At 41.6% G+C, this 26,608-nt stretch overlaps 1 protein-coding gene across 2 annotated transcripts in view; it reads right to left on the bottom strand.

Moving 5' to 3' along the window:
* Positions 1-26,608, bottom strand: part of NEGR1 (neuronal growth regulator 1) — a 452,691-nt gene that overhangs the window by 109,341 nt on the left and 316,742 nt on the right. For both annotated transcript variants that reach the window (XM_028733090.2, XM_028733091.2), the window contains exon 4: positions 23,279-23,410. In XM_028733090.2, coding sequence (XP_028588923.1) covers positions 23,279-23,410 — 132 coding nt within the window. The remainder of the gene's footprint in view (positions 1-23,278; positions 23,411-26,608) is intronic.

Genomic DNA, 26,608 nt, shown 5'->3' with positions numbered 1-26,608 from the left:
TTAAAGAGTTTGTTCTTAGTCCCATGCATTTACAGATGAACTTCCACAGGCTTTTTTTTTTTTTTAAAAAAAAGGAATGTAGAGAACAAACTTATATTAAGTATTAAATTATGATTGCAATAAAGAACACAAAAACAAGTTGCACTAATTATATTTGTTGTTTCAGGTCTCCGTACATATTTTGCAGGTGTTTTCCTTGCCCATTTTTTATTTAAATGTGTTTGGTTAGTTTCACCATTTCTGCAAGTGCCCATTTTTTCCTTCAAAGAATAACAGAAGCAGGATTCTTGACAGTAATTTCCCAGCAATAATGCCACAACTCAGCAAAATGGGAGTGTTGCCAAAGTCTGAACTATAATTGATGAAAGTTGTGGTGGCAAAAATGAAACTTTCTTCTTCAGGAACATTATGAGCTGCATTCAAATATTCCACAGTGCTAGTGGAAGTCAGCACAATGATTCCTGCTAGTACAACAAGACCCCCTTCTCCTGCCCCCTCCCCAAATCTGGAGTGGAGAGAGGAGATCAGGCAAACAGGAATGCTTGTGCTGATGGAACATTGTCCTTATAACTACAATAAAAACAACCCCTATTTCTTCCTCATACCATTTGATGATTAATATTGTGTAGCCATGGGTCCACACAGAGGGCAGGACTCTATTCAAAGGACTGTCACAGGTCAGTCCTCTATTTGAAAGACTGAGCAGTCCAAATCCATTGTGAAGATAAAGAATAATAAGACGGGAGAGCTGGGACCTTGATATTGCCAGTCAACAATCTGCAGTTGGGCAGCAGAAACAGCACAGAGGCCTGCATCTGTATCTGTATCCATTCTGACTGTATCTTGCTAACCAGATACCAAATAGTAGCAAGTAGTGGGCAGGTAACTGAACACCAAATGGACTATTGAGCTACCTGATTCAGCATGGTCATCATTCTGCTTTTAGACAGGGTTCCTCCATCAACTTATAAGTATGTGGCTGAGAACAAAATGGGCAGTGGGGGCTTTTCTTGGGATTGCAGATGTCCTAAAAGAAAAGCTTATTTATTAAATATATTTTATAAAAATACTTATATCCCACTTTTTTATTCCTAAGGTGAGGCTCCCAAGTCAGGTAACAAACCACACACACACACACACACACACACACACACACACACAATGAAGCAACAAAATGAAACAAATCCAAAACCCCCTTGGGAAAGCCAGCACCAAAATAATAATAACCAACATCCTTTTGGAACAAAACAGACTTCACAAAATGTCAGTTGATAAGGCAACAAGCATACATTCCCAGATAGAGAGATCTACAGTGAAGGCACCAAAGTTTAAGAAGGCCCCATCCTGTATATCTAAGAGTTGCACCTAATATGCCTTTAAATATATTGATCCCCAAACATTTAATGTTTTAAAGGAAAGGACCAACACTTCACAAAAGCTAAGCCTATAAATTCTCCCCTTTTTGTATGGCTATCAACTTAGCCCTCTTTGCTTCAGAATCTGTAAGTACTTGAAAAACAGTCCTGAATCAGCCTAATATAAGTCAATTCAGGTGCAAATCCATGATGCTTATGTTAGCAAAGGATGCACCAATATTGTGACAGACGGGTGGAAATGGCAAGTGCTCGCTGCTTCTAGTGTTATGTGAATGTGGTTAGTGGTATCCAACTAAGTTATACTCAGAGTAGACCCATTGAAATAAATGGATTTAAAGCAGTCGTCATTGAAGCCTATTAATTGAAATGGGTATACTCTGAGTGTAATGTACTATGTGTTCATTTTATCCATTACAGGCAAGTAAGTGAAGAACTGAAAGAGAAGTGAACATACATCAATCTATTTTTCAGGAAGGTAAGCATCCTAATTTCACGTATCTGTAAAAACTAATGGTCACAGACTGCAACATCAAAACAACTAGTTTGCAGAAAGGACAGGCTTCCTATTTTAGAGGAACAAATACATAGGAGGAACCGCCAACCTTTGGGGGCCAATAGGCTCAATTGAAAGTTAGAGAAACTGTTATGGGCACCAAACACACACACACACACACACACACACACACACACACTGCAACCAACAACTTATTATATACCGTACATTAGAATACTTATTTCAGCCCTGATTTTGGGTGCTGCCTTGACAACCCTTGTCACAGAAAATTAAAAAGAGGGCAAAACATTTTTTTCCTTAGATATAAGAGAAATGTATGCTTTTCATCATAAGAAATGCTAAAGTTAGCTGAGTAAGCAAGATTCTTGTTACATCTTCCATTGGCACTGGATAAAACCATGATTGTAACAGCCAAATGTTCTGGAGATGCTCCAGACGAGACAACAGGAAATAGATTAACCAATGACTATCATATAGGAGCCTATTACTTCCTTTTTGAAATGGTCATAGCCTTGAATGGGGAGGAAATAATAACCATTCATTATGTGCCCTGTGTTCTTGTGAAACTTGCAACCTCACCAAGCCTTATTATTTCAGCTTTGAGTCTGAATCATATGAATGGGATCTGCCAGGAGAAACATACTGCACTTAATTAAAGAACCCAGGCACCATATGCAACAGAAATAGAAAGTTTAATTAAATTTGGAAGGGCTTCATGATGCTGTTTAGATGGGAGAAATGGAGCTTATCAAGTGGCTGCAAAGGCACGCGGGAAGAATGATTTCATAAAGCTTGGGGATCATAGAATTGGTACAGAAAGATCCTGCCCAAATAATGTAGCTTAATAGGAGAATACATGACACCAGACCAGATGGCACACGCTTGTGTTATAGCATAGCTTTTTCACAGGAAGACAACTTTGCTATAAGAATGGCAGCAACCATTAATCTCTACTTGGAATGTCAAGTTTTCTTAACACTACATCATGGGATTCTAATTCTCCTCTTCCTCCAAGCAGCTCAGGGCAGCATACATAGTTCTCTCTCTTTTACCCTGTTTTATCACAACAACCCTGTGATGTAGGTTAGTCTGGGGGACAGTGAGTTGTCCAGGCTCACCTTGTGATCTTTGCGATAGATTTCGGTTTTAAACCTGGACCTTCCAGCTCCTAGTCTGACACTCTGACTCAGGGATGGACTTTGGTAACCTTTGGTAATCTGGTGTCCTGAATGAGGTCAAAATTTGCCCCCCCCCCAATGGATCTTCTCAACTATGGACCCTCTCAGTTTTGCACCCCTTTGACCTGGGGCCCTATGTGGGGCAACGGTCTGTACTGCCCTAAATCTTACAATGCTCTGTCTGCTCCGCCATGTTGTGTGTATTACTAAAGTACAGTATCTGAGATGTATTGCTAAAATGTTGACAATTTATAATATTATTTTAAATGTAAGCATGTTCCCTTACAAGTAGGTCTAGCTGTGCTCAGCTTGGCCTAATTGTAATTTGCAGCATGATTAGGACTGCAGACCAAGGCTTGCTGCAATTACTGGGAAGGAAAGTCCATTGAAAATAATGGGAATCGCTTCCAATCTAACGTGGCTAGGACAATGAATACTCTCAGATTACAGAGCAACGCACCCCAATTAGGAGGGGTTTTTTCTTTTAAAAGAAAAAAATCATTACATTACTCCTTGGTTGCTATACCAACCATCAATTGCTTCATTTATTTCTAGATATCTGCAAGCCATGTCTTTCAACAGACAATAGAAGGCATTCACTAAAGGCAACTGCAGCCTTCTTCTAATATAATATAAAATCAGACGGAAATTACCTGGAATGTACTTCACAAAATGCATGCATGATATCTACAATCCACTGAGGAATGTACCTGTAAACCTCTGGGTACTATCATGACCCTGGCAACTCCTGTGAATACACAACAGGTTTCAGTGGCTACAGGTGTACAAACTGTGTGCACCGCCAGTATATAAAGCATAGCGGTGCTGGTATGTGTACTTCTATCACCAGGTGTGTCCCCTTAACAGCTGAGAGTCTTGCCTGCTTTCCATGGAAAAATATTGTGTCTGATATAATGTCAAGGGGGGGTTGTACTGAGTGCTTCATCTGCAATGGCTTCTTCACACATGCAAACCATTGCTTGATGTTGCAGTCTCTGATACTGAATGACAAAATCATCCATCTATCAAGGAGTGAAAAATGAAGAAAAGAACTTGGATCCTTTCAGTGGGGTTGAAAGATCATGAGCAATGATAACAATGGAAGTTAAAAACCATAAACACAACCAACAAGAACTCAAAAAATTAAACAAAGTTAAACCTACCCTAGTACATTAACAAATAAATCCACTTTGTTCATTGGAGATTACTCTTGGGTAAGGTACATAAAATTGCAGACTAAAGTTCTGTGCTTTCTCCATAGCAATTAAACTGTTTCTGTTATGAGCAATTTCTGAATTGGGACAATTTATTTACCCTGATTCCCAAGTGACAGAATAAACAAACTGGTTTTGCAGAGAAGCAGCATCCTATTGCTGTCTTTTGATTTTGTGGGGCATATATACATAATACAGCAGACCAATACGTCCAGTCAAATGATATTGCTCAGGACATTGCTCATTATTACCACATAATGAATGGGAGGGTTAAGCCAGTGTTAGCATAGAACAGATTGTGGAGTTGTGAAGACAGCAGCTGTCACAGCATGACAGCTTTCTTGTTAGTGAATCAGCGTTACTGACAGGGTTTTCTTTCTTTCTTTTTATTAATTTTGAAAAGCCACTGTTCACTGACACTGCCTTGTACCTTGTACCATGAGAAGTGTAGGGCCTACCCCTCCACATTAAAAATAAACTAAGTTTACAAAATGCTCTTATGGAAAGCTACACAGCTGCTGACTGGTAAACTCGTTTAAAAAAGGAAGGAAAAAGCCATTATCCCAGCACAAAAAAGATTCATTTTCCAAACAGATGCAACAACTACAGAAATAAGATTTTTTAACTAACTAGGTTCACTAACAGGAAGATATCATAGAAAAACATGGCCACAAGCAGGGAAAATTGGCAATGTTAAATAAATCTGCAGTTGTTCTCCTCCCCTGCCAAGATTTAAGAATTTTCCGTTATTTCTATTTATCCTGTGGGACAGGAAAAGAGAAGAAGACAGCACAAACATAGAGCAGGTATCAAGGTGCCCGTTGCACAACTTCTCACTGTAGAAAAAGCACTCGGTCCAGGAATACAGAAATCAAGGGAGGTATAACCAGTGCTTTCTTTCTAGGGGGACACATACCCCTAAATATTTTGTGAATCTTTGTACTTTTGTCCATTTACTGTATTAATTTTTCCCAATTTGAACTATAAAATGGTGATTTTCTTGAGTCAAAATGAGAGTACCCCCCAAATATTTTTTTTTAGAAAAAAAGCAATTTGAATGCTCCCTAACAATAAACGAACTTGTGTACAATGTTCTGAGAAATAAGTCTAGCCATCTCTTTTTGATGTTAGTTTTGTATGGTTTCGATTGTTGTTTTTAAATGAGGAAATTTCATTCATGTGATTCTTCCGCACCTATATCTTGAAGTAGTAACAGACCATGGAGCACTATATGACAATCCTTTTCTGGATGTACAGATTGGCTTTGAATCAAAAACACATTAATCTTTTATTTTTTTAAATTCATTTTCTTACATTTATATCCTGCTTTTTCCTCCTCCCAGAATTCAAAGTGGCATACATTTGGTTGCTAAGCATTGACCAGACTTGCTTAGCTTTAGTAACTAGAGATCTTGCATGCCTTTAAACATGCCCTGGGATGATGGACCTTCTGTGTATATTGAGAAATGATTCCACCACAACCCCCTTCTTGAATTCAAATAGTGTTGGAGCGATTTGTGGTAACAGAGGCCCACTTTGTGGTGCTCCCTCAGCACCAACCATTGCACTAATCTTCCTTAAGAGCCCAGCTCCACATATAACTCCTAAGTGAGGGGGGAGAAAGGGAAAGATCTATTGCATGACTTTGCCTTCTGTTTGCACAATGTTTGATATGGCCAGAAAGAACCCAAGCCATTAATCCCAGATTTAGTGCAATCTTTTTGTGTTTTTTTTTCCATGATTGCTAGCAGTGTTGCTATTGAATATCAGTTTAACCCTCAACAATTATATATTTGCTGATATCCAAATTAACAGCTCAGGGTGGAATCCACACACACATTAAAAACGCTGTGAAAATGCTTTTTTAAAAAATGTTTTGAAAAAGACATTGAATTTGGCATAACTCACTGTTGCCATCTAGTTTCACATTTGTATATTGCACTTTACAACACATTTAAAATATTTTATTTTCAGCTGTATAGCTGAGTACAAGGTGTCTTTTGGGGGAGAAACTGTGTGTGTGTGTGTGTGTGTGTGTGTACACACTAGTGCTCTTGCTTGTCCCCCCTCCCTTTTAATATTAATTAATTGCTCTGGAAGAAAAACAAGTGACCACTGCCTAGATTTCTGGACATTTCAGATGTCTGGTACAAGCTAAAAACAAAGGATTGCCTGCCTGAGACACCACCTGCAATTCTTTGACAGATCATCGAGTAAAGAAAAAGAAACTCCACAGCAAGTCGTCAGAGTTAGCCATCAAAGAAATAACATAGAGCAGAAAAGCCTAGGGGTAATGATTACTCCAATCTGTATTTCACAACCATTGGGGAAGTATTCTTTTTATTGCACAGGTCAGAAATTCATTGATGTTTTCTGTTTGAAACGTAACAGTGGATGAAGGCAATTAAAATAATTCCTTTGAACATATTTTCAAATTCCCCATAATTATTCAGTGTGACTGCCTGGAACTCGTGCTGAAAAAATGCATCTATTCTTATGCCTTAGAGCAGCAGAAACATTATGTGTTTGCTGGCATTCTGATTGACTTGTAAAGCTTGCCACTTGAATAGAAAGCTATATGTTCTATGTGACAACAGCAGTGTTATGCCATCAGTATCTTCTTAGCTTCAAGCAGGAGCCAAGCCGTATCCCTTGTCCTACTCAGCTTATGCAACTGATCAGCTCAATATCTCCATGGAAGCAGAAGACAGCCCACCTTGACAGACTGCGGTCTTAAAATGACATGCTCTACATGATAACACAACATAGTCTGTGGACAGAAATGTGAATGGTAGAACGGTGAAGGCCTTTTAGATTTTTACTGTGGCTTTTAACTTTCTTTCACACTTCTCATGAGGAATATTGGACAGTTTCAGAAGATTCATTCTTTTTTTTTTAAAAAAAATGGGTCTCTTGATTTATGCAGCTTACAAGCAGTGAAATACACAGGGCTGTGTGTGTTTTATATGCAGCAATAGGACTTTTCTGCAAGCACAAAACGGAGGCTATGGTGCAAAATGTGGCAATTGAATAAACATTATTTTTTAAAAAATAACGTTTTTGTAATCCTTATAGCAATCTGGAAAGGTCTCAAAAATAAAAAAAAATTACAGAAGCTTCCAGTCAGTGTAGACAACATTGAACAAGATAGCACAATGGTATCACTCCATATAAGGCAGCTTCCTATGTTCCTATGACAACAGACAGTGAAATAGTATAGTGTTTACCATGAACTATTATCTCTTTCCCCAGGCAACTGATTTTTTACCCCACAATCCAACTAGTCAGTTATATCCACTCTTTCTTAAACTTCAATTCATTTCCAGTTGAGGGGGGAGTAGGGGAATGCCAAATTTCTGGAACGGCTTCAGATTAAAGATAATAAATCGTGCAAAATAATAAAAATGCATATCTTCCTGATTAATTTGAATGACAATATTTATGCAATTTGCGTGAACTACAGATTTCATTATTGCAGGATTTCGTTATTGTACACAGGATTTTGTTATTGTACACAGGGAGTCCAGCTGACAATGGACATTACTGCATCAAGAAAGCAGTAAGTGGAATTGCTCCATAGAGTTACAGCTGCATTTTATTCCACAGTTTCACTAGGGAGGGTATCGTCCAAGCAGAAGTTGTTTGCATCACTTCTTAATTGCTCAAGAAGGAAAATTGCATCAGCTCACCCATAAAGGTGAATCAGGCTGCAATCCTGTGCACATACATTTAAGAGTAAATTGCACTGAACAAACATGAATAGTATTGCATTGTTAGCTTGCAAGATTTGCATGTATGGTACAAGAACTGGTCAATTTCCATGCAGTGTAGTAATTCATTTGGCCTTTATTGGCATAATGTATAGAGTATATGAGTAGACTAGGATAATTGTGGAGAGAAGAGTATTATTTTGTCCCTTTGTGTATGTACTTGTGTATGCATGGGGATTAGCAAGTCTAAACCACAGAGCCTAGGGCTTGCCAATCAGAAGGTTGGCGGTTCGAATCCCCGCGACAGGGTGAGCTCCCGTTGTTCGGTCCCAGCTCCTGCCAACCAGCAGTTCGAAAGCACGTCAGAGTGCAAGTAGATAAATAGGTACCGCCTTGGCGGGAAGGTAAATGACGTTTCTGTGCACTGCTCTGGTTCACCAGAAGCAGCTTAGTCATGCTGGCCACATGACCCAGAAGCTGTCTGCGGACAAACTCCGGCTCCCTCGGCTTATAGAGTGAGATGAGTGCCGCAACCCCAGAGTCATTTGTGACTGAACCTAGCGGTCGGGGTACCTTTACCTTTACCTAGTTCCCTAATGCTGGGCAAGCTCCATTCATGATATGCCCATGAACAGCTCAACTGAAATTCCAACCCGATGCTGTGGCTGAGAACATAAAGGATATTTTCACACAACTGGTAGGGAATCAGACAGAAAAGGCAGATTATGTTCAGTAGGCAACTTGCAAGCATATAGTAGGATGATTAACAAGTGGCAGATTTCAATCTGCATACATTTCAAATTAGGCTTTCATTAATGTTAAATAGTGTACAACAACTGCATAGTTCCAATAATTGTACCAAAATTGTTTGTGCTATTTGTTCATTAGATAATACTGTGAAAGGGAACTCAACATTTCTGGGGTGGGGGAAGGATTTCATTTGTTCACTGTTTTGGATCTTGTACTGCAATTTATTCCAGAAATCCAAGCTGGCTTCTTACCATTCTCTAATGTTTTGGTTTTTTGTTTTTTTTAAAACACCCTCGTTCCAATGGAACATGCCTTCCAAAAGATTAAAGCAAGAATGATACGTCTCGACAGCAAAAGCCACAACACACACCACAGTCCCCTAATTTCTTCCACAGTAGGTTTAAGAGTACATATATAATTAAGTTCAAGCAACTGGTACAGTATGTCTGAATTCAAAGTGAAATGAGCATTATAGATAATATTATGCAAACTGCCATAGCAACAGCAACACAGACTTCTAAGAAATGCTAATATGTTAAGCTGCTCTGCAAAAAATAAAAAATAACACCCCCCCAAAAAACAACCACCCCAAAGTATCCAAGAAAAATAAATAATTAAACCCAAACATTCTCTGTTGAAAGAATTCTGATTCTTGTCTGTGAAAATAAGGTTATAGTGAAGTCTGCACAAGGTGACTTTTATCCCTCATTTTCATGCAGCAAAGTTTTTATGCCCCCCCCAACCACCTCCATGTGGTGATACTGAGATTTACCATGTCCTGTGAAGCTTAAACGAAAGTTCTGCTGGCATGAAGATCTCAGGTCTACAGGGCATATACAGGGGACGGGATGTTACACCCACACACAAACACAGATCCACAAACCTGCAAGGGAGCTGCTGTGGATCCATTTTTATTCTTTACTCAAAATACTATACAGAAGAACTAGGAAAAAGTAACATTAGAATAGTTTGGGTTGGGGTTTTTGCTGCCGCAGTTGCTTGCATAGAGATTTTCTTAATTTTTATAGGGACGGAGGTTGCGGTGGATTTTGTCCATTTAATGGCAGTAGGTGTTATGGGGATACTTCAGGTGCTGTGTTTTACTGATGAGACGGTTGGGTTTTATAGGATAATAAATATTTTCTCTTCTTGTTTTAAATAATTAATTACTTTCCTCTGGCTATGAACATTTCTAAGGCGGTTTTTTAATATATATAATGTTTATTACTTTATTTTAGGAAACTTGCATATTGTTTTGAGTTTGTGGGGGAGAGGTAGGCTATATACCGAGTTCCTTCTAATTCCTGAAATTGCCTGGCTAGCTTCATGGTGAGGTAATGGGTTGTTAAGGTAAAAAAGAAGCAGACCTGCGTCAGATGACAAATGGGTGGGCTCCACTCTCTCAACTCACTGGTAGTTGGAAAGACAAAGCCCAGTTGACTTGTGTGAGCTGAAAGGTAGAAGCTGGAAGCAAGGCAGCAGGCTGGGAAGGCAGAGAGTCAGAGCCATGCCTGATTTCTGCTGGAATCCAAGGTCCCCTTAGGCTGTTAATGCTGTGAACCCCTCCATCATAGGCTGAGGTTGTATATATGTGTGAATGGACCAGACATCATAAAGACACCACAATCTCCGATGCACCTCATTCCAAAAGAACTTGAACCCTGAGTAAGTGCCTGGAACCTCTGGGATTTCACCCTGTTTGGGCATTGGGGTGGTGCACAACAATATATATTGTATTTCTGAGTGGGGTTGCATGTCCAACTCAACTATAGGGCACAGAATTTAAAACACAATTGAAGGTGAGAACACAGTTTTTCTGCAGAACTACTATTGACTTAGATAACAAAACAAGATTCTGTGCTGTTACATAAGAGCATAAGAACAAGGCTGCTGGATCAGACCAAATAATCCATCTAGCCCAGCATCTTGTTCTCACAGTGGACAACAGATGCCACAAAATTATTCTACATTTTCAGCCACAGAAGCAAAACATTCCGCAGAGGTGGTAGATCTCTAGGACATACCGTAATTTTCGCTCCATAACACGCACTTTTTTGCTCCTAGAAAGTAAGGGAAAATGCCTGTGCGTGTTACGGAGCGAATGCACTGGATCGGAGCCATGGCTGCCGTCAGTCAAGCAAAGCGGGAGCCGCTTGCAGGGCTTTGCACGGCTCTAGCTTTGCTTCCTTAAAAGCCAGGAGGAGGGGCTCCTTTGCTTGCTTTAAAGCTACCTACGAGGGAGGAGGAGGAGAGAGGAGGAGGATGGGAGGAGGGAGGGAGGGAAGGAGAGCCATGGCAGCAAAGCGGGCAGCAGCCGCTTACACGGGAGGAGGGACAGACGGGACCATAGCGAGCCGAGAGAAGGCAGGCGCTTCAAAGCCAGCAGGCGCTTTTAAAGTAGCCAGCAACAGCTGCTGCAGCCTCAGCTAGCAAAGGTCCGCGCGCTCAGTGAGGCTGCAGAGGGACAGGAGGGCTTCGATCAGGAAGGATAAAATTTAAGCAACCAGCAGCAAAAAAAACCAACCTGGAGCTCTGAGCCACGAGCGCAGTGAAAACCAGGAAGTAAAAAAAAAAGGCTATCCCCCCGCTTCTCAGCTGTTTTCAGACAGGATAGATTTGAGCATTGTCTGGGTCCTAGTGCCCCTACCGTTTTTTTGTGCTCCATTCTATTGCTGCTGGTGGCTGCTTATCATTCAGGCTGCAAGGAGGAGCGCTTTTACACAGCTAATGGTGAATCCCCTGCAATCCAAGTCCTCCTCACTTGCTCAAATCTATTCTGCCTCAAAACAAGGAGCAGAAGGAAAAGGCTGCAAACTGTTAAATGGAAAAAAAAACCCCAGGCACAGGGCAAATACCTTAAGTATACCTTTAAAGCAACAGTGTTCTTTCCCTCCCCGCTCAGCTCACAGAAAAGCTCCTTCTCCACACCCCCCACGTGTGCTCCTTGTCCATTGAGTGCTTTTCCTTCCCTCCCCACTTAAAACGTGGTTACAAAGCACGGATCCACATGGATCCTCAGGATTTTTGCACTGGGTCACCCCAAACTCACCATCAGATCACATGTCTGTGGCCACAGCATGAACCACAAAAGTCATACATCTACTGTTTCGTTTAGAATATTTTTTTCCTTGTTTTCCTCCTCTAAAAACTACGTGCGTGTTATGGTCAGGTGCGTGTTATCGAGCGAAAAATACGGTACATAGTTTGGACAAAGTTGAAGGAAGAGCAAAGCCCTCAGGCAATCTCAAGGGCAGGATGACACCAGCTTGTTTCAGTTCACTATGAAATGTAAAGTATAAGTTACAAATCGCACACACACAAAAAATATCTTATTTATTTAAACAACGAAGCCAGAAAGACACCATCAAATATAACTGAACCTCATAAAAATACTTTTACAGTTGAGGTGACTGAGGTAGGTTTTCCCCTTTTCACACTTTAAAAGAAGGTTCTCCATCCACTGTAGTATTGTTTTGACTTCCTTCCGGCCACGTTGCTGTTCTTGTGCCAGATCACCAAAGAAACAATGCCTAGCTCATATTTCCATGGTGAACTGGCACAGAAGCAGCAAGCTGATGGGAAGCCTGAACTTTGCAGAGAGATTCTCCTCCCCCTCCCCACAGCCTTCTGACTTCTTTCCAGCCACATTGGTGCCTACCACTTACTTACAATTTTCAGAATGATACTGCTGCTAGGAATAGAAGAACTTAATCTTTTTCTAATTTCACTATTTAAAAAAAGCCCTTTGTCTACAAGACTGAAGACCTAGCGAAACTGCTGTAGGTACAACCAACCAGCCAGTTTTCTGGTAAAATATTAAAATCTAGTTAATACATGACTCAACAGGGGTTAAGATTATCATCTACAAATCAGCATTTGCTTTATAAAATATAATAGAAAATGTCAGGTGCTGTGGTGGTTGCTCGAGAGCAAACAGGCAAGACTCCCACCTATCTTTTCCAGCTTTATTATTAGTGCAAACTATTTACAGTGAAGAACATCGCAAGTTCATGTCTGGCTCAGTTGCTAGCAGAATCTGGGAGTGGGCGGTCCTTGTACCTTCCCCAGCATAACAGTCGTGTGACCCCCAACCTTCTCCTCCCTTCCCTGCACCTAAACCTACTGCACAGAATGGGTGCTGGAAAAGGGGTACTGCCCTCCTCTCCGGTTTGCTCAGGCTTGGTGTTGAGGCTGTCCCTAGCATCCCCTGGTCCCACCACCTCCTCTCCACTGGAGGTGGGGCTTTCCTCCTTGCCAGAGGAGGAACTGCTTCGCAAGATTTCCGGAGGCTCCCTATAACACAACTGCCCTTCCACCTCTCGCCTCTGAGCTGATGGCAGTTCCCTGACAGAAAATGATAAAAAAAAAACACTGGGAAAATAAAACGGTATTAAGTCTTATCTGCCTTAACTCAGTTTGGAATAGTATTCTCACATGGAGAAACTAGCAACTTCATAATGCTTCTAAAACGTTCTCTCTCTCTCTCTCACTCTCTGAAACACCCCACACACTTACCATGTTTTCTAAGGTCACCATTAAAAGAGCATATGACACATTTATTTTTCGAGAAAACATAATTTATGCAATAAAAGTAGATGTAGGGAAGAATAATACTATTTATGCTACAAGAGCACTCACAGACCTTGTTTATGTCTCATTTAAAGCAATCCATCCACAAAACTTCAAATTTGAAAAGCAATTTAAAATGGATAATTTTTCTTGCATACATTTGGATGGCTAAGCAGCTGTTTACTACATGAAATGAATATTCAATATTTTAAAAAATATGCCTTGTGTTTCAGCAGTGTAGCTTCTTGTGCATCTTAACAATATTGTACAGTACAGAGAAAAAACTTGAAATGATAGGAAATTATCAGTTGCATCTTAGTCAGGACATCTTTTCCCCTTTTAAATTGGAAATAACAAAAAATCATGCAGAAATGGTACAGCCTATAAGGTTTTACTTCCTCATCTCCTGTTTGTCTAATTTAGGCCTAAAAGGGCCACTCCTGCTATTTTCCTCCTGCTGTTCTCTCTGCATTTGCTGGTCCTGTAGTTCCTGCAACCTCTGAAATATTTTTACTGTTACCGTGCACACACCTGGTGGTGTAGGCATAGCAGCTCAGAATATGACCAGAAAGCCCTTGGTTTAAGTCTTCGTCACTTACCTCAGCAACCTTACTTGTAATATGGATACAATAATATCAGGTTTCCTTACAAAGTGATTGTGTAGCTATGTTTGCACACAACTCTAATCCATAGTTAACATAAGCCATGTTAACTACAACAAATCATGACTCACGAGTGTTAGTTTGTTAGTATTACTGAATCATAGTTAAGACACTGGACCAGGTTTGGATAATCAAACTAACCTATGGTTTATTAAACCATTGCATTGTTTTATGTGCTAACCAAGCCAATGTGGAGTATAATAATTCCAGATTCAGCAAGATCTAAACTGCAAGTACAGTGGTACCTCGGGTTACAGATGCTTCAGGTTACAGACGCTGCTAACCGAGAAATAGTACCTTGGGTTAAGAACTTTGCTTCAGGATGAGAACAGAAATTGTGCCGCGGTGGCACAGCGGCAGCAGGAGGCTGGTGGTACCTCAGGTTAAGAACAGTTTAAGGTTAAGAACGGACCTCCAGAACAAATTAAATTCTTAACCCGAGGTACCACTGTATTATCTGATGATTAGAAATCATTAATACTTATATGCAAAAGCAGGCTTTAAATTGCAAAAATGGCACCCCACTATACATTAATCCTACTTTGGTTTCTCCCCTTCATGGATCACTGCCTTGCCGTGGCGAAGGGGCTTGAATAACTCCGAGAAGCTATGAGCTATGCCGTGCAGGGCCACCCAAGATGGACAGGTCATAGTGGAGAGTTTTGACCAAACATGATCCACCTGGAGCAGGAACTGGCAAGCCACTCCAGTATCCCTGCCAAGAAAACTCAATGGACAAAGACAACAGGCATATAAAAGTTATGACGCTGGAAGATGAGCCCCTCAGGTCGGAAGGCATCCAACATGCTACTGAGGAAGAGCGGAGGACAAGTACAAGTAGATTCAGAGCTGATGAAGTGGCTGGGCCAAAGCCGAAAGGACGCTCAGTTGCGGATATGCCTGGAAGCGAAAGGAAAGTCCAATGCTGTAAAGAAAAATATTGCATGGGAACCTGGAATGTAAGAGCCATGAACCTTGGTAAGTTGGATGTGGTCAAAAATGAGATGCCAAGAATTAATATTGACATCCTGGGCATCAGTGAACTAAAATGGACGGGAATGGGCGAATTCAGTTCGGATGACCATCACATCTACTACTGTGGGCAAGAATCCCGTAAAAGAAATGGAGTGGCCCTCATAGTCAACAAAAGAGTGGCAAAAGCTGTACTGGGATGCAATCTCAAAAATGCTAGAATGATCTCGATACGAATCCAAGGCAGACCTTTTAACATCACAGTAATCCAAGTTTATGCACCAACTACTGGTGCTGAAGAAACTGAAATTGACCAATTCTATGAAGACTTACAACACCTTATAGAAATGACACCAAAGAAGGATGTTCTTCTCATTATAGGGGATTGGAATGCTAAAGTAGGGAGTCAAGAGATAAAAGGAACAACTGGCAAGTTTGGCCTTGGAGTTCAAAATGAAGCAGGGCAAAGGCTAATAGAGTTCTGCCAAGAGAACAAGCTGGTCATCACAAACACTCTTTTCCAACAACACAAGAGACGACTCTACACATGGACATCACCAGATGGGCAGCATCGAAATCAGATTGATTATATTCTCTGCAGCCAAAGATGGAGAAGCTCTATACAGTCAGCAAAAACAAGACCTGGAGCTGACTGTGGCTCAGATCATCAGCTTCTTATAGCAAAATTCAAGCTTAAACTGAAGAAAGTAGGAAAAAAACCACTGGGCCGGTAAGATACAATCTAAGTCAAATCCCTTATGAATACACAGTGGAAGTGAGGAACAGGTTTAAGGATTTAGATTTGGTGGACAGAGTGCCTGAAGAACTATGGATGGAGGCTCGTAACATTATATAAGAGGCAGCAACTAAAACCATCCCAATGAAAAGGAAATGCAAGAAAGCAAAGTGGCTGTCCAACGAGGCCCTACAAATAGTGGGGGAGAGAAGGCAAGCAAAATGCGAGGCAGATAGTGAAAGATACAGGAAATTGAATGCAGATTTCCAAAAAATAGCAAGGATAGACAAGAAGGCCTTCTTAAACGAGCAATGCAAAGAAATAGAGGAAAACAATAGAATGGGAAAAACCAGAGATCTGTTCAAGAAAATTGGAGATATGAAAGGAACATTTTGTACAAAGATTACCATAATAAAAGACAAAAGTGGAAAGGACCTAACAGAAGCAGAAGACATCAAGAAGAGGTGGCAAGAATACACAGAGGAACTATGCCAGAAAGAAATGGATGTCTCGTATACCCCAGGTAGTGTGGTTGCTGACCTTGAGCCAGACATCCTGGAGAGTGAAGTCAAATGGGCCTTAGAAAGCACTGCAAATAACAAGGCCAGTGGAAGTGATGATATTCCAGCTGAACTATTTAAAATTTTAAAAGATGATGCTGTTAAGGTGCTACACTCAATATGCCAGCAAATTTGGAAAACTCAGCAGTGGCCAGAGGATTGGAGAAGATCAGTCTACATCCCAATCCCAAAGAAGGGAAGTGCCAAAGAATGCTCCAACTACCGCACAATTGCACTCATTTCACACGCTAGCAAGATTATGCTTAAAATTCTACAAGGCAGGCTTAAGCAGTATGTGGACCGAGAACTCCCAGAAGTGCAAGCTGGATTTAGAAGAGGCAGAGGAACCAGAGACCAAATTGCAAACATGCGCTGGATTATGGAGAAAGCTAGAGAGTTCCAGAAAGACATATACATCTGCTTCATTGACTATGCAAAAGCCTTTCACTGTGTCGACCACAGCAAACTATGGCAAGTTCTTAAAGAAATGGGAGTGCCTGATCACCTCATCTGTCTCCTGAGAAATCTCTATGTGGGACAAGAAGCTACAGTTAGAACTGGATATGGAACAACTGATTGGTTCAAAATTGGGAAAGGAGTACGGCAAGGCTGTATATTGTCCCCCTGCTTATTTAACTTATATGCAGAGTTCATCATGCGAAAGGCTGGGCTGGATGAATCCCAAGCCGGAATTAAGATCGCCGGAAGAAATATCAACAACCTCAGATATGCAGATGACACAACCTTGACGGCAGAAAGTGAGGAGGAATTAAAGAACCTTTCAATGAGGGTGAAAGAGCAGAGCGCAAAATATGGTCTGAAGCTCAACATCAAAAAAACTAAGATCATGGCCACTGGTCCCATCACCTCCTGGCAAATAGAAGGGGAAGAAATGGAGGCAGTGAGAGATTTTACTTTCTTGGGCTCCATGATCACTGCAGATGGTGACAGCAGTCACGAAATTAAAAGACGCCTAATCCTTGGGAGAAAGGCGATGGCAAACCTAGACAGGATCATTAAAAGCAGAGACATCACCTTACCAACAAAGGTCCGTGTAGTTAAAGCCATGGTTTTCCCAGTAGTGATGTATGGAAGTGAGAGCTGGACCATAAAGAAGGCTGATCGCCGAAGAATTGATGCTTTTGAATTATGGTGCTGGAGGAGACTCTTGAGAGTCCCATGGACTGCAAGAATATCAAACGTATCCATTCTTAAGGAAATCAGCCCTGAGTGCTCACTGGAAGGACAGATCGTGAAGCTGAGGCTCCAATACTTTGACCACCTCATGAGAAGAGAAGACTCCCTGGAAAAGACCCTGATGCTGGGAAAGATGGAGGGCACAAGGAGAAGGGGACGACAGAGAACAAGATGGTTGGACAGTGTTCTCGAAGCTACAAACATGAGTCTGACCAAACTGCGTGAGGTAGTGGAAGATAGGAGTGCCTGGCGTGCTCTGGTCCATGGGGTCACGAAGAGTCGGACACGACTAAACGACTAAACAACAACAACAACAACTTTGGTTTCTGCAGATCTTCCCTCCTGTCTAATGGGTAATGTTGGCACTGCTTATTCCTCTCTCTGTTTATAAACTGGGATCTGTATCCAATGAAGCCCTACTCAGAGTAGTCCTACTGAAATTAATAGACCCAAGTTAGTAAAGGTAAAGGTACCCCTGCCTGTACGGGACAGTCTTGACAGACTCTAGGGTTGTGCGCCCATCTCATTCTAGAGGCCGGGGGCCAGCGCTGTCCGGAGACACTTCCGGGTCACATGGCCAGCGTGACATCGCTGCTCTGGCAAGCCAGAGCCACACACGGAAACGCCGTTTACCTTCCCACTAGTAAGCGGTCCCTATTTATCTACTTGCACCCGGGAGTGCTTTCGAACTGCTAGGTTGGCAGGCGCTCGGACCGAACAACGGGAGCGCACCCCGCCGCGGGGATTCGAACCGCCGACCTTTCGATCGGCAAGCCCTAGGCGCTGAGGCTTTTACCCACAGCGCCACCCGCGTCCCTACTCAGAGTAGTCCTACTGAAATTAATAGACCCAAGTTAGTAATGTTCATTAATTTCAATGAGTATACTCCACATAGGACTAACACTAGATACAAGCCATAGTGTCCAATGGTTGGACATAGTAGATGGTAAACCATGGGAAGAAATAGGGATGGAGGCAATTGCTGCTAATGGGAAGTCTCCCAAGGTATGTTTCAGAATACTTGACAAATAATTTTCCTTGAATAAAGCCCATCAGAAAAGTCACTTGGTGCCTGGAATGTCATTTGAAAGCAGAACTGAATCAAATTAGATATACTGGTAGTTTGCTAAAATGACAATAACATTATGGCAGGCATGCCCAAAATTTGCCCTCCAGCTGTTTTGGGACTACAATTCCCATTACCCCTGATCATTGGTCCTGTTAGCTAGGGATGATGGGAGTTGTAGTCCCAAAACAGCTGGAGGGCCAAGTTTGGCCATGCCTGCATTATGGTGTCTGGCTTGACTATGAGGTTCAAGCGAGTCTGTGGATGAACTGAAGAAGCAGGGAATCCAGAGGCAGGTGAAACAGAATAGTTCCTTTTCTTGGGCTCCACTTGTACTGCTAGTCTCTTCCTCCCTGGCAGCCTCTCTTCCTGAAGCCCAAGAGAACCATATTGTGGGAGGGGTGCCAATATGCCCTCTCACACAACATGTTCCCTTCCACCCTTCACATTCTCCTTTGGAGAGCTTGCTTGGGCTGCTTTTCCTCTGCTACCCTGGGACTAGTCAGCATTTTACTATTTCCAGGTCTGCCTGCAACCTGACAGTCCCTTTGGGTACCATTCCAGAAGCACCATCTGGTGCAGCCAGGGATCTCATGGGCATAGAAACAAGAAGTCCACCATCTCCCCATAACCACCAAACAAACTGAGTGTCAAAGGGCTAAGTATACAGGAATATACCCCACCACACGAGTTTTAGCAATATGACTTTCAGAATTAGACTCATCGAAAACAATGAAGTAGATTAGGGGTATTATAGGAATTTGTTTCCAAACATGAAAACAAACACATCCATTGAAAATGAACACGCAGACACACCCACAAATCATTTCTCCGACTCTGAGCTGCTTTTTGCTGCCTGCAGCTGTTCTGCTAAATGCACATCTGGTGGGTGTAATGGCTGCTCCACCCTAATGAGTTAACTCTCTTGCCAGGCATATGCTCATTTGCATGATACAGAGATCACAATGTCTCTCTTGCAGGAGTTGCTGCTGGTTGAAGCTTCGTCAGTGAATCATGGCTTACACGTACACTCTCAACCATCCATCAATATTTACCGCTACTTTAATTACAATTGTAGAACCAAGGCCATTAGGACAAATTGGACTTTGCGACGCTGCCATAAATCTGGTGTAACTTCATTGATTTCTAGACAGTTACTCCAGATTTACAGCAGTGTAGATGAAATCAGAATCCTATTCAATGTGTCCAAAGGAAGCTGAGTGGCAAATGATACACAATTTCCACATCAAAGGACCAAGTGACTATGATCTTTCCCCCCAGTTGGACTCTCTCCCCTTGTTAATACAGCAGTTTACTCAAAATCTTCTTTTCATCTAGCAGGCAAGGCAATAAAGTTTACTCTCCAGTGTCAGAGAACCAGAGGTATACAAGTAGCAATATACTGTGATTTAAGTGCAAGACCTGAACACACAATATGCTGTGCTGTTATGAGACTCTTCTGCCAAACTGTATGAGATTTTGTTTTCCAATATGAGTAAAAGAAGCAAAGAGAGAAAATGGATGGAAGACACTGGAATATATTTGATCAGCTTCTTAGAGACCAGGAGTTTTTAAATTCAGTGAGGAGAGGGGGAAGGGATACTCAAATACTTTTTATTAAGGGGCCCCACCTCTGCACCAACAAATAGCTGAACAAATCTGAGATTCTGGGTTGGATTGTGTGCATAAAAATACTGAGGAATTTATTTGTTACAATAGCATGCATTCAAAAGAAAAAGATGAAATTGAATCAATAGAATTTCATGTTTTTAATGGAAGCTGAGACTGTTTCAAGAGGTTTGAGATCAATGTGTCTGCTATGAAGACTAAATATGCCAATATCCATCTTCTGAGAATTTAAGCAAGAATACTACAGCCCAGTACTGCACCCCCCAAAGTGGCCAGCAATGTCTCTTGGATGCTCACAAGTGAGAAATATTAATTATTATTTTTGTCATAATCAAAGGTAGTCAGCTTCTGAATACAGAGGAACCCTAAGCATGTTGGACGGCTAGCAAATTTGCACAGACTTCACAGAAGAGGAAGGAGGATATAAAAAATAGTCTACATTAATGCTGCTGCGGATTATTCAAACAGAAAATAAGGAGGCACTATACTGTACTAACCACTCGATTTATGCAGGCTGTGCATCCAACATAGAGTTGCATTACACAGAGGCAGCTCAAGGCAATCTAAGGAGGATTCCAGTGCTCCTATTCCAGCTTCAGGCAATAATCAAGAAACAAGTTTGACCAAAAGAATCCTCAGAGATAGCCCATTGCTAGTAGTATGATATACTTGCCAGCAAAGCAGAGCATTCTGAGGTGTTTACAGACCACCAGCTATGCTTTAAAGCACAAAGCACAAGTCACCCCCCTGCAGATCTTTTGAAAATTGCTAATGCCCTTGGTAATGATGACTTGATTATTTCCTGCATGCTGTAGCCATTGCAGTGTGCCGTGCTAGATGCTGTCTGATTTTTATTACATTTGTTATTGCTTCCTTTAATTCTGCTATTGCATTTCATTGTATTGCAGTTTGCATTCCACAGAATTCAAATTGCAATGCAGTAAAATACAATATAAGAAATATTGTTGGCATCTGTCTGTTTTGAGAGACAATGGAGTGTGTCTCTACTAACTGCTGAGTTAGCCAGACATGCCATGGACCACCTGTATGAAGCTCATGAACCACTGACAGTCCGCAGACCACAGTTTGGTAACATCTATTTTAGAGAATCAGATCCAGTTCCGAGGTTCAACAATCACTTAACAATAGTAGGCAATTGCTCTCAAGAACATAATACATAGCAGCTGGATGCTCAGAATTTGTTACTGCTCCATAGATCATTCTATAGCAGGGTGGTCCAACTTGCAGCTTGTGTGGCTGCATATGGCCCTTGAGGCCTTTTTTCATGGTCCTCAGCAACATTTGACACTTGCCCCCAGCCCTCGTGCTGCCTTCCTAAAGCTGGGCTTTGGGATGGAGCTGTGATGGCTGTGACAGAGTCCTAGAGTCCTTTCCCCTGCTTCCCAAAGCCAAGTTAGCACTTCTGCAGCTTTAAACTTCTAGTTGTGATTAATGTTACATTTAAAGTCCAATGAAAATCAGATACAACCAGTAGTTTTTATAGCTATAGAGAGCATATGTTCTCCCAATACAAGTAAGCTTTAGCCTTAAATGCTGCTGAATGTTCTTCTTCTGCCTAGTCAGAATGAATCATTGCTTGTAGTAGGGAACAGATGTTGACAGTATTTCTGCATTTTACACAAAATGGCTAGGTGAGGAGCTGCTAGGTAGAGACAGACAACTGCCTCTTGAAAAAGCCTTCTAAGAATATCCTTCACTTCTTCAGCACATTTTTTTAATGCCAATGTCATCTTGGGATTGCTATTTATTGTTTTCCTTATTTAATAATAGTGTTGAAAGCATATTACACACAATACAGACCTTTGAATAGAAGCCCAGGAACTGAAATTAAGTTATAGCAACATGGGAGGTGACACTGTCTATGAAAGAAGGACAAGAAATAATACAGTGGTATTTGAGAGAAAGCCCCGAGCAACAGAAGTCTTGAAACCATGTGTCTGAGAAGTTAAAAAAACAGACCTAGCTCCTGTTTCCAAAATAACTTTCCAGTGTCCACCTTGCAGAAAAATGAAAGTTGTATGTTATAAGGAACTGGAGAGCTCAGCAAGGAGAGAAACTTACTTAGGTATCCCAGATGTTTATAAGGACACAGATTTTTTTTTTTTAAAGCTGCCCTTCTGAGATGTGATCAAGGGTCCATTCAGCCTTCTACATCCTGGTGTAGTATCTCTGAAAAACTCACAGGATGGGCATAATGTAAAAGCCCCACCTGGAATGCAGCAATCAGAGGCAGCACCAAGCACCCAAATGATGATTTTGTTAGTCTGAATGGAATTGCAAATCGTATTCTGGAACATATGAATAATAAATTTAGTCTAGTGAAGTGCCCACTGTGACATGAATTGGAGCACCAGGAGAAGAGCCCATATGCTGCAGGGGCCTCCAGGTGGTGCAATGTGCATCTTTAACATAGCCCTACAGCTGTTAAGGGCACCACTCACTTAAAGGGATCTGTCTTGGGCAGGCTTCCTCAACCTCGGCCCGTCAGATGTTTTTGGCCTACAACTCCCATGATCCCTAGCTAGCAGGACCAGTGGTCAGGGATGATGGGAATTGTAGTCTCAGAACATCTGGAGGGCTGAGGTTGAGGAAGCCTGGTCTTGAGCTAACACTCAGTAGGGAAGGGGCAAAACCTGTTCCCTTGGTCCTGCTTACCTCACTGTCTTTGGACCAGGGTGGGACCCAATAGGCACAATAAAGCTAGTCGTGTCAAAAACACGATACACTAAAGTAGCGGACAATTTACTGACCATTTACAGAGTTTCCCAGGATTTGAGGACTTGAGCCCAGGTCTGAGACTGGGACCTAGTCAGGTAAGCTACCAGGGATTGTATGCTCAGGTGCCAGACCTCCTTTTCAGTCACAGAAAGGAGCAGCAGCATGAAACATCAGTCCTTCTGATTGCCAGGAAAGATAAAAGCTCTTGGTCTGATGAGAAAGGCTTCCATCATGAGTATGGTTGCTTTTGCACAGAACCTGCTGCCATGGTGCTAATCTCTCGCAGCTAACATCACAGATAACCACTATTTGACAACTACCTGAATGTATCTTCTACATCTCGCTGTTTTTCACCAACCTCTTTCATTTCAAACATTTCCCCCCCTCCAAAACACATGCAACTTACAGTTTACTGTGACTTTTACTTTTTTCACATCTGGGACTGAGACGTCGTTTTCAGCACTGCATTCATATTCCCCAGCTTGGTCTCTTGTAATTCCATAGATGTCCAAATACTGTCCACTTTCAAATGGTTTGGCTGAAATTAAAGGGGAGAGGGAGAGAGAGATTAAAAAGAGTGTACAGGAAATTTCATTGGAGCTGATTGAAGCTCCATTCAGGTAAAAACAACCAGCTTGTTGCAGGAAACTGCTGACAGAACTATTCCTGAAATCAAGGTGACAAACGATTACATCTTTCACCCCTTCTCCCATGTGCTGAAAACAACTGCACATTGCACAGCCTCACATAAGGTAGCAATACTGTAACAATGACTACCACAAGAAGTGATATACACCGTCTCTTTATAATTGATTAGAGTTACCTAACCTTGGCATACATCAAATAAATCTATGCCCATTTTGCAATTGAGTTGAACAGCCCTCTAGCAGGATAGATGAAAATTCACCATTATGCTTCAGTTCATATTGACTTTTACAAAACATAAGGTTCCGCCTTACCTAGAAAAAAAGCTGACACACGTTTCAAATATTTGCTGTGGAAAGGCATTTCGTTTTGACTAAAGCTTCTGAATCGCAATGTTCTGTTAACAGCTCCGATATCCATTGTGTTCTAGTCCAGGGTTAAATGTGTATACAAGCCTGTACTGTACGTGCCTTCATTCAAAATCAAGACACATGCCAAGAGAATTCCTGCTCAGCTGCCATGCTCAAAGGGCTCTGGTGACAGCAGGCCTTTGCAACCATACCAAGATTCCCTGGTGTGGCTTCAGCCAATGTACACCACACTGATGCACAAGAGGTGGGGCTCAGCAGTGGTGTGTGGTGAAATTTTTCATAGGGGAACAGTTAGGGCCAGAGGCACTGGCTTGCAAGGGCGAGGAGGGGCAGATGTTGTGTGTGTGACATTGTGCCTCAGGCTTAGGGAAGGTGGTGGAAGGGCTCTTGGACCCCGTCAGAGCATCGTGCCTCCCTCCCCAAGCCAGGCAGAAGCACAATCCCCTACCTCAGTAGGGATGAATCTGTCAGTTTTGGTTCTCTCGCTTTCTTATTTTTGCATACTTACATTCACTTCCAAATGAAAATCCTGCATGAAAATCCACCAGCATTCTAGAGTGAATTTCTTCCAAGAAGAATATTTCTGTAAGCAATTTTGACTAATGTGCACATATTTTTGCAAGCGTGTTTGCCTAATATGCATTTTAATGTTGTTTTCATTTTTATGCACACTTTCCCCTAATATATGCATTTTTGTAAACATTGCTCAGAAGACTGCATCAAAAAATTCAAGTAAGTGCAGCTTTCATGCAGTTCTTATATTGTTTCGGAAGGTGTGAATTTGAAAGATTTGGCTTTAAATGTTATTTGAATTTCTCCCCCATATCTACTCCCAGCACAGGACTGGGACCTTATTTCAAGTGTTTCAAAGCATAAATGGGAGCACCAATGCAAAAAAACAAAATATGCCTGCCAAATCATAATTAAAAATGAGGAAAGGCAGAGGCAGGGAAATCAATTAATAGGATACAACAAAATACAGTGGAGTGATGCTGTTTTCTCCTTTTCTGTTTCACTTGGAAGGAATATATTATGAAAGGTAAGCTTCTGCTAAAGAGCCAGCTGTTCCTGTTTATGTGGTTGGCTGCTGTTACATTCTGCTAGGGCGAATGAATTTCCAGGAAAATATTATTTACTATCAATTTGAAATGAAGCATATGTTACCAGCCAGAATGGAATAAAAGCTACATTTTGCATTGCTTGAAAGTAGTGTGGCCTAGCTCTGTTTTCATATGCCGTTGCAGCAGTATTTGAATACACTTTGCTATGTTATACTGGTATCAGGTTCCTACTGAGAAGTAGCAAGTGAGTTTCGCAGCACTGCATTGCATTAAATTGCAGCAGATGGGTATGTGTGTGGAAAAAGCAAAAAATACGCTTGGATCCAAAATTCCTCAGATGGTACTTTTCTGTGGAGGAAATGTGATATTTTTCTCTTAATAGAACCCACCCACCCATGGCCCTAGAAAAAGAAGGCAACTTTAGGAAAAGGCCACGCTTCAGTGGCAGAGCATGAGCCTTGCATGTAGACCAGGGGTCAGCAAACTTTATCAACAGGGGGCCAGTTCACGGTCCCTCAGACCTTGTGGGGGGGGGCGGACTAAATTTTGAAAAAAAGAGAGAACGCATTCCTATGCCCCACAAATAACCCAGAGATGCATTTTAAATAAAAGCACACATTTTACTCATGTAAAAACAGCGATTCCTGGACCATCCACGAGCCGGATTTAGAAGGCAGTTGGGCCAGATCCGGCCCCCGGGCCTTAGTTTGTAGACGGTCCCTGGTTCAATCCCTGTTATTTCTAGGTAGGGCTGGGAGAGAACCCTGTCTGAAACCCGGAAAACCACTGCCAGCCAGTGCAGACAGTGCGGTCTTGGTGGCACATTTAATTCTGAACTTTGTTGAATGAGGGAAGCAAATAATGAACATGATGCAGTTCAACTCTGCACATTAGGGTTTTTCCCATCCTTCAAATTTTGATCTGCCTCTAGGATTGTAATGCTGGTAGAATTTGCTTTGCAGCCTTGAGAGCAGCAACATTCGGCTCCAGCCAAGGTCAATACTGCTGCCACTCCAATATTGACAGAAGTGACAGGCTTCAGAGGCCAGCATAGCACTACCGCACAAGCAGCGTAACTTGCCAGCTTGAGGAAGCAGTCATCAGTCCAGTTGAAAAATATCATCAGAAACAATAACTGCAGGGAAAATGGGTGTACCTTGTACAAAAAACTGCTACTGTAAAGGGTGCCAATGGAGGAATAAACGAGAGCGAGAGAACACTGAATAGCAAATACTTTCAGAAATGCAATGCAATGTTAAAAAAAAAAAAAGTTGCCAAGAGTGCCTGCAACAGTTCTTATTAGAGCTGTTATTAGTGTCTGTCAGAGTTTCTTAGAACAAAAACGCATGTGGGTGTATGTTATTTGAAGATGCCATAGTAATCTATTAAAATTATGTGCTGCAAAGAACATCATATAGAAGAGTCGCTATCACGCTCAGCAGATTTGTTTAGGCAGCACAAGGCATTTATAAAATCCTGGATTTGGGTTGCAGGAAAAATCAGTCAAGGCTAAATCTGGATGTGGGGAACTAGAATATTTGTCCCAAGTACAGGTCTGAAAAGAGATTATAAATATCAAGTTGTTATGTGTGTCCCCCACCCCTGGCACACACACGTCTTTCTTCACCCTTAAACTCTTGTGTTTTATGGTACAGGAAG

This window comes from Podarcis muralis, chromosome 5 (genome assembly GCF_964188315.1).
Source record: "Podarcis muralis chromosome 5, rPodMur119.hap1.1, whole genome shotgun sequence".
NCBI lineage: Eukaryota > Metazoa > Chordata > Lepidosauria > Squamata > Lacertidae > Podarcis > Podarcis muralis.
The sequence above is the reverse complement of the archived record's forward strand: the minus strand, read 5'-3'. Positions and strand labels throughout refer to the sequence as shown.